Raw genomic sequence first — 15,267 nt, forward strand, 5'->3', positions numbered from 1 at the left:
CCAAACCCCGCTGCGATGGCAAACCCCGCTGCGATGGCAAACCCCGCTGCGATGGCAAACCCCGCTGCGATGGCAAACCCCGCTGCGATGGCAAACCCCGCTGCGATGGCAAACCCCGCTGCGATGGCAAACCCCGCTGCGATGGCAAACCCCGCTGCGATGGCAAACCCCGCTGCGATGGCAAACCCCGCTGCGATGGCTCACTCCAAAGGCCGGGGCTCCTCTGGGGGAGAAGCCGCCGTTCCTCACGGCCACAGCCACCTCTCCCCCCGCGCCCTCCCCACTGTTGCCAGCACGTGCTTTTAAAACAACCCATTTTCTTGCAGACTAGTCCCTTACCTCCGCTGGATCACCAGTCCACATGGCTGCATGGTCTGGGAGAGTTACACAAGTAGGGAGTGGAAGACCACCGAACGATTCATGTAACACCAAGACATGGTATTAAACCACAGAAGAGGGCTGCTCTAAGGCAGCCAGCATTGAAAATAGGCAGATAGGCTGGAAAAATGCACCAGAATCTTTTTATTTAAATAACAAGGACTTAAAAATTCTCATTTTTAATACAAGTTAAATAAAATACAATGTAAATACCAGCTTTTGTATTTTTGCTTGTCTACATACAGCTTATTTAGAAACCTGGATATACTTTACAGCTTAAACAGTGACACCTGATTCAAACTGCCTGATCTGTGCCTTCAAAAGCAATAGTTGTATAAAATACTGTGATATCCAAAAAAAAAGCCAGTATACTGTACAAAAAAAATATTTTTACAGTAATTTGATATCTAAAAATCAGATTAGCTGCATCTGAAATTCATGGTAAATTGTCTTCTCTCAAGAGGAACTGATGGATAAATTGCTGAGCTTTTCTCTTTTCAGTTATATCAGGTGTAGGATGTCCAGGAGGAGGTCGAAGTAACAAGCCACCAAATATACTAGCTGCATTGAAAAAAAAAAAAAAAAAAGCCACAGAGACACACAGTAAGAGCCTGTCAGCAGCAGGACATCCAGGGTAATTCCACCAACCCGCAGCAGTCAAACCGAGAGAGTGCCTGGCTTCAGAATGGGGCGAGATAAAGCTGGTGACCCACGCATCTCTGAGTCAATTTACAGCTTTTTTCAGGGTACTGCAATGACTGTTGTTCTATGGACCGTTTGCTCATTATTAAATGCTTCAAAATAGCAGAGGCCATGACTGCACTCACTTGAGAAATGTGTTTTGTTACACAAACTGCAAAGCCCCTCTGAACAGAATGGTTATTTTGCTCGCCTTACCAAGAATATTCGCATCCAAATGGTTTTTCCCTGAATTTTTCAGTAGTTCTCGTAGAAATGCCATTAGATATTGAAATACATTTTTATGGCACCCTGGCAGGTTAGAGATAATCTGAGGAGGGAAAAAAAACCCCAACATTTATATTGAAGACATGGCAATGGCTTAGCAGCTTTTTTTACTACCATCACCCTGCCTGCAAAACCTAATGGCTCTTAACAACCACGAAACACTAGTTCTACATCCTTTCTATTATCAAATGATTAAGTTTCTGAGAGCAAAAACCTGATACTGGTCTGGCATAAAACAGTTTGCCTCCCCTCCCTCCGGAATTACAGAACCCCTCTCACAGCGAAGCCAGCAATACCTGGCTGCTCAGCGGGTAGTTGTTCGCACTCTCCAAACAACTGCTGTAGAACCTGTAGCAGATGACAGGCTCCGGCAGGCTTTCCAGGAAGAGCAGCAGGGCTTCTGCTACCGAGTGGTTGCTGCCAACTGATGCAAAGACAGTTAAGGAAGAGGCAAGCACAGCATGATTTATTTTGGTCATATTTCTGTGGAAACATTAATCTTTGCTTAGGTCTCCAAGATCTCCTCCTATTGTTCACAGCTTTGAGTTAAATCACTTGACTCCGCATAGCAAGTTGTTTCCACTGGCAGTCAGACACTTACGTCTGATCAACACTGATCAACAATTATTCATCAATACCGCAAGGACTTAGCAGAGGCATTCGTACTGGTTACAAGGAGTAGTGAGGAACTAGGAACTGCAGATCTCCGTTACCCTGAGATGAGAGGCGGTAATTTAAAAGCCATGGTGGAGCATAGAAGACTGAAAAATCTCATTCAGCTTTGATCTCTAAGGCATAGTGAGCCTTACCGGACACCAGTCTAAAAGGATACGGAGGGTATCATGCATTCCTTTGTCCAAACAATCTCGGATTTGCTCAAATTCAGATCTGAGGCCTGGTTGCTGAAACAGGTCTTCCTGCAAAGCAGACCATCACTCAGTCTCAAGGAAAATAAAAAGTTATTTGGGTAAACAAAGCAATGTCATTATAACATGGCTGGAAAAATCTCTCCAAATTTGTAGTTATCAGCGCAAATCCCACCACGAGCAGCTCTAGTAAGGCCATGGCACTGCAGTAGAGAGCAACACAGGACAGACGCCAATGCATGCCACACACAGAGAAGGCCACCATCACGAAACGGTGCTACCCAGGGTACCAGGATCACTTAGCACAGATGTCCTTTATCTCTTTTTACCATTGGCCAAACATCCACAGTTAGCAATGATTGCCATTACCAGTATCGTCTTCAAAACCAAACCTAACACAAACAAATTATCTTGTGTTTCCAGTTCAAAGACTGCCAACCTGCTGAGAAGCGTTGCGGAACAAGTGATCCACCATCATCCACAGCTCTTTTGGAATGTCCATAGGCTTTTCAGCTTGAACAACATCATCACTCATTTCTAGTGGCATCAGGGTCTGAGACAGGGAGGTGTTGGGAAAGAAAAAAAAAAAGAAAAAGTAGCTAGCCAAGTTTTTATTCAACTCTGCAAAAATGATTCACAGAGCTTATACCTGAGAATTAAGACTTGAGAAACTGTGCAGCTCCACTCACCAGTCTTCATACAAGACTAGTATAACTGGCACGATTATATCAAAAGTCCTGACAGAAGAAACAAGCTGCTCTCAAACACGCTTCATGTAGACTCAGCTCTACGGAAATGTTACATCACGGTTCACGCACACGGTTCTCCATTCGATATGGAGAAAGCCAAGGGCTCCAGGGAAAAGGTCTACATTTAGAAGTTGCACACCTTTCTTAAATGTGCAGGCAGAACAAATGGGATCTTATTGACAATGCTCTCTATATGAAATGGGTTGGTTCATCCATGCAAAGAACTAATGCAAGGTGTGAAGATGGACCACTGGAGAGCACAAACTGTATCAGCATTCTCAGACTACTGACCAGGGAAGTGGAAGAAGGCTCTTTAGCAATAAGCAGGACTTAACATCTAGTTTTAATGGTTCTCACATGTACTGAAGGGAATTTTGTCTTTAACTCACAAGTGTCTGAATGGATTCTGCTGACATGTCCTGGATCGGTTCCCTCATGTAACACAGCGTATGAATGGGAGACCCAAAGCAACTTGGCAAGTAGTTGCCTGTTACAGATAGAAAATAATCCTTCCCCTTGTTAAGATGCAAGACCAAGATATCTTCAAGTTTTTCTTCTCCAGAGTTCAAGTGTGTAGCTGTTGATTTATTAACAAACACCTCCAACTCAATTGTGATCTTGGCATCTGCCAAAAGATGATAAAAAACCCCCCATACTCAGTTAAAAGAAGGTATTAAACCAATGAGCCTGCAAACAGGCATAGCATTCTCAAAATAGGAGAGAGAACTAAGGCAGAAGGTGACAATTTTAGCTCATTAACATGAGACAAACAATGAGGAGCTCACCTGATAGCAGAAAGCCCTTACTGGGATTAGCAATCAACCACTCCTTGCAGTAGGTTTCCTCATCTGGTTTGCTGATAAATTCGAAATGGCAGGGCACTTGTCCATTGCAGATTGTAAACTTCTCTACCTGCAGCTGCATGTATTTAACATCCTCAAAGTGGAACTAGAAACAAATGTCAGTCAACATCAGCAGCCAATTCCACCTTGCCAAGCACCCACAGCAATTCCTGTCCTGTGGTTTAATCATTAAGCAGCATGATACCCAGGTTAACCCTCTTGCTCCCGCACCCCGTCTCTTCCAGGATGACATAGGATTACATTTGCGTACTCTGTATGCTAAAGTTTTTGCATCAGTGGGCCCTTTAAAACAAATGCTCCCCTCAAATAACCTCAATGAAACTTGAGAGCAAGATAGCGGTAGCCTCAAATGTCTCATTTGCTTATCTTTTTTAGTGCCCAACACACAAAGCAAATGCTGGTTTTGTGACCGTCTCCAAACCCTTCAGATTTTACATTTTGTGTTTCAAACAATTCAGAGCAAGGGCCACAAACCGCCCTCGCACTCTCTCTCCCCCCACCTCAGGGAGTAGCACACCCTATGTCCCAGCCTGGTACTGGGAATGGAATTTACCTATATCTAGACAGAAACAACTATTTCTAAACAGAGAACAGCTGGAAGTCAAAATATTCTACTTCTTTGGAACCAGAGCCCGCGGTCTAGAATCCATCTAATATACTTCTACCAGTGGAATACACTTCTGGGGTGTAGGGTGGCTCAGTGTCTCCAGCGGGTCACATCACATGAACATACCCTACCTCTCTCCGGGAGAGGGTCACCGAGGGAATGTTGGCGTTCTCCAGCTTATCCAGGGAGCGGACTATTTCCTCAAAGGCTTTTCGATAGAGGTCCTCATTCACAACCTTCACCTGAAAAGGACACACACTGCACCAACTGGCATTTACTGTGCCTCTGCAGGAGAGCTGTAACACAGCTGGAAACGTACAAAGTGATTGGATTTTAGCAGCACATCAGCGGATACAACACATGTAATGAGCAGAATCCCTTGGAGCCCTCTCCTCAGGATCCAACAGGAAAGCACCTTGCCATAACTAGCAAGAGTCACCCAATCAGTACTAGATCAGTGGGGTTTCTTCTTAAAAAAAAAAAAAAAAAAGTTTGGTAACACATTACTGTGTTGTCAGTGATGTAGCATTCCCACACTGTGAGTTTCTGTGAAAATTATTAGGAAAATAAGAAAAAAGGCAAAAGAACACTGCTGAAAAAAAAAAAAAAAACCACCTACAGATACTCATGCATTATTCTGCTTAACTGGAGTATCACGTAACAGAACCCTAGCTTACTATGAACAACAGTCCTATCTCGGTATCTTATCCAGCCCACCTTTTAAGCCATTGTTCTCTGTGGATGCCGTAAAGCAGGAGGAGAGGGAAATCAGCAGGAGAACCTCCCTCCTCCTCTTCCTCCTCCCCCCTCTCCCCACACAGAGGACAAGGTCAGCAGTTATTTCCTTCAGCACTGACGTACTTACCCCAATATCAAACACAGAGCTAACTGGCTTATGATCACTGATCTTCAAAGCCATATGGCTGCGATAGCTCAGCTGAGCAATGTTCTGCCCCTTCCAGAGTATCCGATCACACCATGCTGGAACACGACACTTCTCACTACAACAGAGGGGAAAATTCCAGTTTCCAGGCACAGTTCAGGCGGAGTAACAACGCAAGACAGAATACTGCCCTCCCAAGAGACTCTTTTCCTGACATGGCCTGGAGCTAGTTCTCTATCGACGTTCTATTTTCCACAGTTCCTTTGAGTAGTTATAAAAAGTCTGACTGTTTAGTGTTAGGTTCTCTCTGTCTCATGCTTCACTTTCTGTGAATCTTCTTCAAAGATGCAATTATTTGTTTTGTTCTTTTGATACAATTAACATACTTTTGACCATAAGAACCATGAAAAATAAGAACTCAAGCTCCACATTTAAAGTTCACATTTTAATTACTTTTTTTTTTTTTCCCACTGACTGTTCAGATTTCACTGCAGCACTTGAAGCCACTGTTCCCAGCTTACTAAGAACAGGTCAGCCACTCTGTGTAGCGCATTACAGGAATAACAGCTCTTGCAGCCTTTTGGAGAATGCAGTCAGCTTCAGACAGCACCAACGCACCATTTCGAACCCTAGCTGCTCTGACCTGAGCAGATACAGCAGATATCAGCAAATAAAAGATCCTAAAATTTTGCTTGGGGAAAAAAAAAAAACAGAACAAACGAAACCGAAAGAATAAAACTGACTCAAATGATTCCTCAGTTTTGTACGCGTCTAACTAAGAGGAAACCCAGTGGATTCTGGGAAAAAAAGATTAGGAATATCTGACAAATAGCAGTGGAGGAAAAGCAACATAAATAAATGTAAGCTGGAGATGGATTCTGGAGCCAAGGGAGAGGGAACAGCAACAAGCTCAGGACTGTTCCTATTTATAGCCATTAGATCTTCAGTTCTTCTTAGCTTTGTTTTTATTTCCCTCAATGACAACATTAGCCATTGGTAGCATCCCACGTGAGACAATCACCGTACCTTGTGTCCCAGTCATCACAGCCAGCATCATATTTGTATGTTGGCTGGAAGGAAATCTCTCCCTCTGTAAAGCCTTCAAAGACTGCGTTTGCATTCATTTGCCTCTTTAGCTACGAAAGAAAAAAAAGACAAATTTAATTTTAAATAAGCTCAAGCACAACTCCCATATGATCTCAAGGGAGATGTTTGGCACTGAGAAGGCTCAGGAGTACGTGTGCAGTTTCTAACTGGCACCCTCAGCACCACCTGCAGGTAGGTGAGACATCAGTACCTGGTCATACTGGCAAAGCTCTAGAAATGCTTTCTCATCTACAAGCTGCTTCACTTTTGCCACTTCCAGTTCCTCCAGCCGATAGTTGAGGTCACCCAACCATAAGATCACGCTGAAAGAGAATGCACACCAGAAGTCTGCACAGAGGCCTGAAGAAGTCCACAACACAAGCTGGCCGTGAGCTGCAGGCACAGCTCCGCAGCAGCGCCTTAAACCATCTAATGCAAGTATGCGCTCTTCTAATCTCAACATGATCAGGTGGACGCTGTGTCTGCCTCTCCAGAGAGAGCAAGTAAGAGTGAAAACTTGAAAGAGAAGCTACACTTTCTGCCTTTGCTGGTTTTAATTCCTGTTCTCCATGTTTGTCACTACTTCTTAATAACTGGGGCTTTAAATATTTCACACTGACTAAATCCCACAAGCCACTGGGGAAATCGATGCATATTATTGCCCCATTCCCACTTCATGCTTGAAAATAAAACAAGGCCTAGAAGAGCATAAGAAGGCAAGTGACTTGTCAGAATTGTATAGGGGACCGCTCTCAAAACCAGGGTTATGGTAAAGCATTTCTGGCCCTTCCAGACTGACAACGAGATCGCTGGGCACCCCTTCCCACATCCCTGCTGAGAACATCACACCCCAGTACGTTCACAGGGTTCTTCCTTGCCACAAGCAGCGATTCACACAGTCAGACGGGAAGCATACTCGTGTTCGCTAATAGTGAGAGGGGGCAAATTTGGATCCGACTGGCAGAATTGCATCCGAGAGCAGATGTCTTTGAAGTCCTGGTTCCTCCGCTCATACTCCTCCATGTGAGCTGCAAGGTGAGAATTCACAACGCACACGCTAGTGTTATGGAATTTAAACCTTACGGCAACACCACCTTTGTTACCCTGAAAGATAAAGACAAAGGTGTTGGTCAGAAGCTTCTACACAACAGGTGAATCCAGAAATGAGTTACTAGCAGTGAACAAGCTAGAAGATGTTGAGGCAGACCATTTCATTCCATAGGAAGGAAAAGGCTGAAAACGTCAATTAGTGATAACTACTTTCATGAATTCAAATCAGTAACTCATGTGAGGGTTGCACACAGCAACAGAACACAGCAAGCAAGCACATGGAACTCAGTTTGTCATTCAGGAATTAGCTAATACAAAAGGAAATTAAAATCAGTCAGAGCGCTGGTCAGTTACTTCAGCAAGTCCCAAAACCTGTTTAGCAACAAACTGGATCTTTCAACACAAACCATAAAAAAAAATTGTAAATGGAGGAGGAAGCACATGGCTTAGCTGGTCAGAAATGCCTTTGACAAGTTATAACTGCAGGGTTCACAGAGACTACATTCAAAGGGCACTGACTTCATTCCAGTGGGGTGGAATGGCGAGAGGCCGGGAAACCCTCCTCAGGAAAACTGATCTGGATAGACATTTCTTCTACTCATGCTTCCTTGTTTTGGGCATAATCACAGCCAGCATCAAAATTGCACAAGAGCAAGGCCCCACACAGCCCAGCACATGCAATCAGGAAAAAAAAGCCTTCGGGGAAGATTCTCCCTCCAGGTCTTTGAGCCTTTGTGAGCACATGGCAATACTCTCTAGTGACACCCTGAGCTGGCACAGGGACAGGACTATGTGCTTCAAAAGGCAGCTGCATCCCTTCGCTGGAGGAATAACCCTACATCTAAGGCGAGGGGCTCTCCAGGGCTCTTCTAAATCTCCCCCCTTCTCATGCACGGTTGCCATTCTTACCATCCTCCCCATGATTCCAGTTCCCACAGTCTCAATTTCCACCTCAGAGATGTTCAAAGCGAGGTCTGCTTTCACATACAACAGAAGCATGATTCCCACAAGCCGCACAAGTTTCACCTGAAAAACAGATCCTGTTCCATTAAATACTAGACTGGGAGAGGTTTGATGAGAGAAGGCACATCGCCCCCAAGTCCAGAACACAGGTCACCAAAATACAGAAGAAGAAAAAGAGAGTTCCAGGCTCATCGAACGGACTAACTGGGCTGACAGTACACAGGCACTCCAGAGCGCAGCACAGGCAGGAGCCAGGGACCAACACCCCAGTAAACGAAGCTGAAGCCCAAAGCAAAACCTACAGCACAGGCAGAGCCCAGGGAAGGAGCTTCCCTTCAACAACAGCGACAAGAGACAAAGCAGACCTCGGGAGCAGGAGCCAAAACACAAGCAGTATTCCTACCAAGACACCTTCACAACTCATTCCACCGTGCCTTGCAAAGACAGATGTGGAAGAAGCTAAGACACTTGCTATTCTCTTCCCCCGAGATAGCAGGAGCATCCTTTATGCGTGGATGCCTATCTCTGTCCCCTGCCTCGGCGCCCTGCGCAGCACCACCACCTGCTTCACCGCCAGAGCTCTGCCGGCTGAGCAAAGCCTGCAGACAAGGAGCCTCTGGAAGACACAGCAACTGAGAGCAGGAAAAAGCAAAGGGAGAAGAGGCCCAAGTGGAAAATGATTCCACACTCAAACCTCCCCAAAAGCCACATTTACCTTTGCATATTTGGCATCTGGGTGAAGACTATCAGTTACAGCTTTAAACCATTCCTCTTCCTTCGGTGTGTCATTGAAAAAGAAGGCTTCTTTACTCAGATCAAGCTCCTGGAAACTGTGTTAGAGGAAGGAACCCATGGATGCATGCATTGTTTATAACTCTCCAGCTCTTTCCTCTGGGAAAGAACTAAATCAATTTATACTCACTAAATTTATAACTGAAAACTCAAATTCAGATATGCTGATTTTAGAGGTATGTTAAATGTAAAGCTAAACTACTGTTAGTATTAAATTGAGCGGCATTAAAGATTTTGTAACACTGCAGCACCAGAGAGTCCAAACACTACCAGCATGACAGCTCTTTCGGGCTACGCAAACACACGCTCTAAAGCTGGGCAATGGAGTAAGGCGCTGCAAACATTCCTCAGCTGTGGCATCTTGGCTGAACACCTCCATGCTACGGATTCACAAGCAAGCAACCCACAGTCACGGTTCGGAAGGACGGGCCAGAAAGAGGCACTCACCCCACGCAGTAAACGTCTGGAGGCTCAGCATCACATCTCAGCCAAGGCTGGAGGCTTTCTCTGGGCGACTGACCATTCACATTGTATGTCCCGACAAAAAACCTGCCAAGAAATTAACTAATTCCCAGAGCTGCAAATCGTAGAGCTGATGGAAATGCCACTGTTATTAACCCATGTACTTAATACTAGATGTAACTATTTAAGGGTAACATGTTTCCAGGGGGGAACTGGGAAAATGTGACAAAGTTTAAATCCCTAAAATGATTTAATTACAGTGGCATCTTTATAGACACATTTTACAGATGGATACACATTTTTATACACAGTATTAAACAAACAAACAAAAAAAAGACTAGCAGCTCGGAATGATAAATTCACAGCATGACGTGCATAAAAGCATTTCAACCACAGTAAATTTTGGTCCTAATTATATATTTCACCCAAGCTCTCATGAGCTTATTGGAACAACTACACGGATAAGTAGTGAACAGAAGCAGTGAGAGAGAAGGGCAGAGGTGCACAGAATTGATGCATTTCCAGACACAGTCTGAAATAACCACAGGAAGAAGTCATTTCAAAAAGGCCATTTTCTCAACAAGAACCATGAGGCAAGCCTTAACAGAGACACCAATGAAATTCTTCTCTGCTAATGCCTAAACAAGGAAAACAAGCTGTTCTGGAAAGACTTGATCATACTTTTCTACAAAATTTCCTATTTGCAAGGATACTAGATGAAATAATGAACAAGAGGTATTTTGACAGCTTATGCTAACTAACTTACTCCCCGCAAAAAAATAAGTTCTTCTCAGGAATGATTATTACCTGAAGCTCTGGATGTGCGTGTAGGAATCCTCCATTTGTACAAGCTGAGATTTAACAATAGTATCTCTTAGTCCAAAGTTTGGTTCTGATAAGATTGAAGCCTTGTTTGAAACCATTACGCTGGAGGACTGTACCATTTCAGTTTTCACTTCGGGTTTGAGTTTGCTTTGCCTGCAAATGAAAGCAAAACTGTGAGAGGAAACCCAGGATACACAGACACCCTAAACAGCTTATTTCTGCCACCAAGGACTTGATCTGCATTTATCCATCTGTTTCACTAAAGACAGATAATCAATGTTTGGGTTAAGCAAACAAGACTGAAATGAGCATTTCTTAGAACGGTTCAGATCTCGAGATAAAACCGGTTGAACTAACTGAAATAACAAACGTTTTTCACTAACCTGGTGCAGCCTGTTAATTCAGAGCAGGCCTTACTCGCACCTCGATGCTGATACAAAACCTGTCCACCTTTCCTGCTTACTGGAGCAAGGAGATGCAAATCTCACCTCCCGCTGCCTCTGCTCAGCCCTTCCGACCTCAGCAGAAGAATGAAAAACTGTGTTTGTTTTAAAAGCCCTCTGGTGGAAAACTTCCAGATCTGCCTAGAAGGGAGGCAGCACAGAGTGGGTGGAGGTAGAGGGGGTGTTGTTTATTATCTTGTGTCTCTGCAAACTCATTTTGCAACAGTAATAATGCCACAGCTTGGGAGCTCCCACAAGCAAGTGGATGGTATAAATTTAAGGTCAAAAACCTGCACACCAGTGCCAAGGACAGCACACAGCCGGACTTTGAAGGACATGCAGCAGGGTCCACAAAGTCCTGGGAACTGGAAAACGAAACTGTAACATTTTAAGACTGTATGTATGAGACAGGGTGGCCCTAAGCCAAACTTCTCTGAATTCAAAATAAACAACGCTAATGGGTCCTGTCCCACTCAACAGCAAAAATATGCCCAAATAGGGGACTAGGAGGACTGTCTGTGAGAGACTGCTGAAGTTTCCACTAAAGTTTTGACAGCGTGCTTATGCTGAATTTTTTTCTCTCCTAACTAGAATCTACAGATTCTCTTCTTAAAAAGTTGCCAACTTCTGCTCTCAAGCCCACCACCTCTGGGGATTGCAACCGACGGTCACCGGCAGATGGAACTAGATAACGCAGCCGCAAGATTGCTCGAGCACTGGTGAGCACAGACCTCACACGCCAGCACCAGAGAGACCAACTTCCCCACTCGGTTTCCAGCTGAAAACCAGGAAGCCCAGACAGAAAGCTCTCTGCACTTTCTTTTTCTTCCTCCAGACATCAAAGCATCAACAATTTGCCCGCTGCAGTTCATTCCATCCATGCACAATCACCCAGAGGTACTCAGAACTTTGGTGCTCTATAAATTTACTGTCACTATGCAGAGATCCTCTGTGGAGGGCAGGCATAGCTAAACTGGCAAAGAAACGTTGCCACCACTTTTGCTCCTCACTACGCCTTCCACGAAGAGCTGACGTGCACAATTCTTACTTCACCAAACCTACACAAGAAGTGACAGACATACCATACCTGGGAGCGCTTTTATCAGTGCTGTTGTGGCTCTGGTTCTGGCTAACTGCAAGCTTTCTTCCATTCTGTTTGGTGCCTTCAGAGCCAACCACTTCTGGAAAAAAACCAAAAAGTTTCACGTTAAACACAAAGTGTTCTTTAATTTATCAACACACTTATGCAAACACTGGCAAAAGTCTGTGAGCAGAATACAATTTAGATTTGTGAGGAGAAAAAAAAAGTGCCCCGCAGTCTCTCCTTCAGTTATCTGATAGATTTAGCTTGTTTTGACAGAAGTGTTCTGTGACGATGCAGCTTCCCCTCTCGAGGAAGTGTTGCCATGAGCGCGCCGTGCGGCCATGGAGAGCAGCAGAGCTGTGGCATGCTGCCTGCCCGCGGCTGGCGCAGGTTGCTGTTGGCTCCCCCTGACAGCTAAGCCAAACCAGGGCTTAGCGGCACAAAATCCAGGGCATTATCCTGGGAATCCAAAAAATGTACGCTAATAACAGGTTTTTCATTTCTGAAGCAAGACAGGAAGTAGAAAGAAAGTAATAAAAAGGCGGAAAAAAAAACCCCAACCCCCCAAAAACCCACACTACCATTTAAAGGGTTTCTACCTATCTGCAAATACAGAGCAAAGCACAAGCGTCTCCCCCCTCGAGGCAGAGCAGTAGAGTCACCATACGAACCCACTGTGCCGCAGCAGAAACAAGGGCCTCAATGCAAACTGCGCGTTCCTAAGAAAAACCCAGGGCGGCTGCCATGCAAATACAGCTAAATACAGGTATGACACTAAACACATCACACTATGTTAGCAAAATTTACCAGTCTTTCAGCATTTTGTTTCAGTTATGATATTCTGCTCCTACAAGTGGCAAAATGACAGTTAAAAAAGAGGATTCTGCATGGGGGTTTCCCTTTAAGAGGCACAAACAGCAATCTCAAGATTATGCTACTTAACACACAAATCTAATGATGATATAGAAATTGTTCGTAAGATTATAAGGTTCTAGTCATTCAGCTGAATTTCTCCTTCAGTGAACACAATCCAAAAAAATCAAAGTGTCATTGCTGTCATAGTACATTCTCCAGGACAAGAGCGCAAACCAGAAATAGAACTTGAAGTACTTTACCTAAGCACTCAGAATACAAACAAGCTGACGAGAAGTGGCCATATTCTCAGCTTGGAAAACCTCTTCTGCCCAAGAGCCCTCTGAGAATAAAGACTGTGTAAGAGGATTTATCAGAGGCTGGTTGCAGAAGGGCACGTGACTCAAACCTCATTACAGACCACACAGCCAAAGTCACGTAGAATTGAACAGGAGCACAGGCAGTTCGGAGATGCACTGCGACGCGTGCTCTCGGTAAGCTGCGACGGAGCCATAAATTTTCTCCATAGGCATTTAGTACTTAATCAGTGCTGCTGAGCCTCTGCAAGTCCTCCCGATAAAGACTGTGCAATGTATCTTGACAGTGACAAGAACCAACTTGAACTTTCCCTTTAACAGACAACTCTTACTTTTGTAACAGGAAGGGAGCAGAAGTTCAGGCTTTATTACCCGTATAGGACAGTGCCGCTCACCAGCACCCAGAAGGCATCAGTGCCAGAATGGCAGGACTTGTGTGCCGGCTCCATGCTGCTGACACAGCTGCTACGTGATCCAAAGATCACAGTCATCTATTACACCTTTGCATTCCAACCTCGTTAGCAGAAATCAGTTTCAGATAGGATTCTCCTAAGAGAGAGATTAGCCCTGGAAAAGGGCTGTTTCCTTCCAATAAATTATATCTAGATACAGAGTGCTCTAGCCAGAGGGATCTGTAAGTTAGCAATCTGAAGTGGAATATTTTAGCCAGATAATGACCTTGTTCAATAATTGAACTGGACACAGAAATAAAAAGCTGTGTGCAGAGATTGCAGAACAGCAGAACATGTATGGCCTGAATCAGGATTTGCAGTTAAAAGGAGATTTAAGCAGTGATAAAGATGTTCTTGTTAAAAATGTGCAGTGACATTATTGTACTGTTCTACAGCAGGAAAACGTATCGTATCTTCTGGATAAAGTAGGATCCCTGCTTAGTGTTCAAAAGGGAGAATTAAATCAGCCTTGCCATTAGTTAGATGAGGCTTAGCCAGTCAGCTCTTTACTTAATTGAAGTGTAAGCAACAGTCCATGTGGGACTGCGCTACTCCGGGCTGGGGGTAAATAAGATTGTTCTTTTCAGGGTTCCAAACGAAGCAACACAGCAGTTGTGACTATGACTGCAGACGCTCACACACGTAGGATTTTAGGCAGTGGTTTTAACCAAAATTGTGAACTTAAACCATAGAAGGTAAAGCACATTTAAAGCATATTTAAATCCCTTTATAGATGCTCTCATTCGTTAGCCAGCCTTAATTCACAGAAAATATAATGAACTAATATCACTTTACTAGCAAATGGCAGCATTTACCCAGTATTTAAATGTGCTTTGATTTGCATATGAAAGTTGCTAACTCGGTATACATATTCATTTAAGGACAGAATGAGTTACAGCTATTCCTGGAAAACAGCAGACAAAGCCTCATTCTGTATCAATTTATGTTCCAGAAGACCCCAAGTGATGGCAAAGAGAATTTTCTTCTGCTAATACAAGGGAAGAAAAAAAAAAAAATCCCCAGACTCCTCTGATGCAAGAAAAACACAATGAAGCCTTGAAATGGCAACTTTGTCTAAGCTCAAAGGTGTGACTTGATAGAACTACTTCCCAAGGAGCTTACCCTTCAAAAAGCGTTACTGTGCCCCAGATACAACAAAACCACACCAACAAAGGAGCCAGGGTTGCGTTTCACTGGTCGTGTTTTTCCTCCTAAACACAGATATGCCCATGTCTGTCCCAGTGAGTTCTACGCTACCAGTTAAAACACCGCATCTGAGGGGGTGTTCCCGGACCCCCACCTCGGCTCACCCCGTGCTGCGCCGCTGCTGCAGTTACAAAGTTCATCCCTTCTTTTCTTTTTTTTTTTTTTTTTAATGCGCTACTAATAAATTTAGACATAAACCCAAGGAACGCCAGCAATGCCACACGGCGCCCTCGCGAGTCGAGAGGAGCCCGGCCCCAACGAAGGTGGGTAAACTGGAAATGGTGCAATCCAGATGTGGAATCCCACACGGACCTCCCGGAACTGTTTCGGCCCCCGGCACCTCCTCACTCGGCCCCTCTGCGAAGAAGGGAACGGCCCCGGCGCCGGGGGGGGGCGCGGGACGAGGCACCTCCAGCAAGCGCC

General features: G+C 44.5%; 1 protein-coding gene across 1 annotated transcript in view; it reads right to left on the minus strand.

Annotated features, from left to right (window-relative positions):
• Nucleotides 1-499: 499 nt before the first annotated feature.
• Nucleotides 500-15,267, minus strand: part of INPP5B (inositol polyphosphate-5-phosphatase, 75kDa) — a 27,083-nt gene continuing 12,315 nt past the window's right edge. The window contains exons 9-25 of the mRNA XM_009879879.1: nucleotides 12,021-12,114; nucleotides 10,473-10,643; nucleotides 9,651-9,752; nucleotides 9,127-9,241; nucleotides 8,358-8,474; nucleotides 7,315-7,502; nucleotides 6,610-6,721; nucleotides 6,339-6,448; nucleotides 5,295-5,430; nucleotides 4,561-4,671; nucleotides 3,745-3,907; nucleotides 3,349-3,584; nucleotides 2,650-2,763; nucleotides 2,177-2,261; nucleotides 1,641-1,768; nucleotides 1,276-1,387; nucleotides 500-939 (exon numbers count right to left, since the gene is read on the minus strand). Of these exons, the coding sequence (XP_009878181.1) occupies nucleotides 815-939; nucleotides 1,276-1,387; nucleotides 1,641-1,768; nucleotides 2,177-2,261; nucleotides 2,650-2,763; nucleotides 3,349-3,584; nucleotides 3,745-3,907; nucleotides 4,561-4,671; nucleotides 5,295-5,430; nucleotides 6,339-6,448; nucleotides 6,610-6,721; nucleotides 7,315-7,502; nucleotides 8,358-8,474; nucleotides 9,127-9,241; nucleotides 9,651-9,752; nucleotides 10,473-10,643; nucleotides 12,021-12,114 (2,219 nt within the window). The 3' untranslated portion in view covers nucleotides 500-814. The remainder of the gene's footprint in view (nucleotides 940-1,275; nucleotides 1,388-1,640; nucleotides 1,769-2,176; nucleotides 2,262-2,649; nucleotides 2,764-3,348; nucleotides 3,585-3,744; nucleotides 3,908-4,560; nucleotides 4,672-5,294; nucleotides 5,431-6,338; nucleotides 6,449-6,609; nucleotides 6,722-7,314; nucleotides 7,503-8,357; nucleotides 8,475-9,126; nucleotides 9,242-9,650; nucleotides 9,753-10,472; nucleotides 10,644-12,020; nucleotides 12,115-15,267) is intronic.

The sequence above is a fragment of the Charadrius vociferus genome, unplaced genomic scaffold, assembly GCF_000708025.1.
Source record: "Charadrius vociferus isolate BGI_N301 unplaced genomic scaffold, ASM70802v2 scaffold562, whole genome shotgun sequence".
Classification (NCBI taxonomy): domain Eukaryota; kingdom Metazoa; phylum Chordata; class Aves; order Charadriiformes; family Charadriidae; genus Charadrius; species Charadrius vociferus.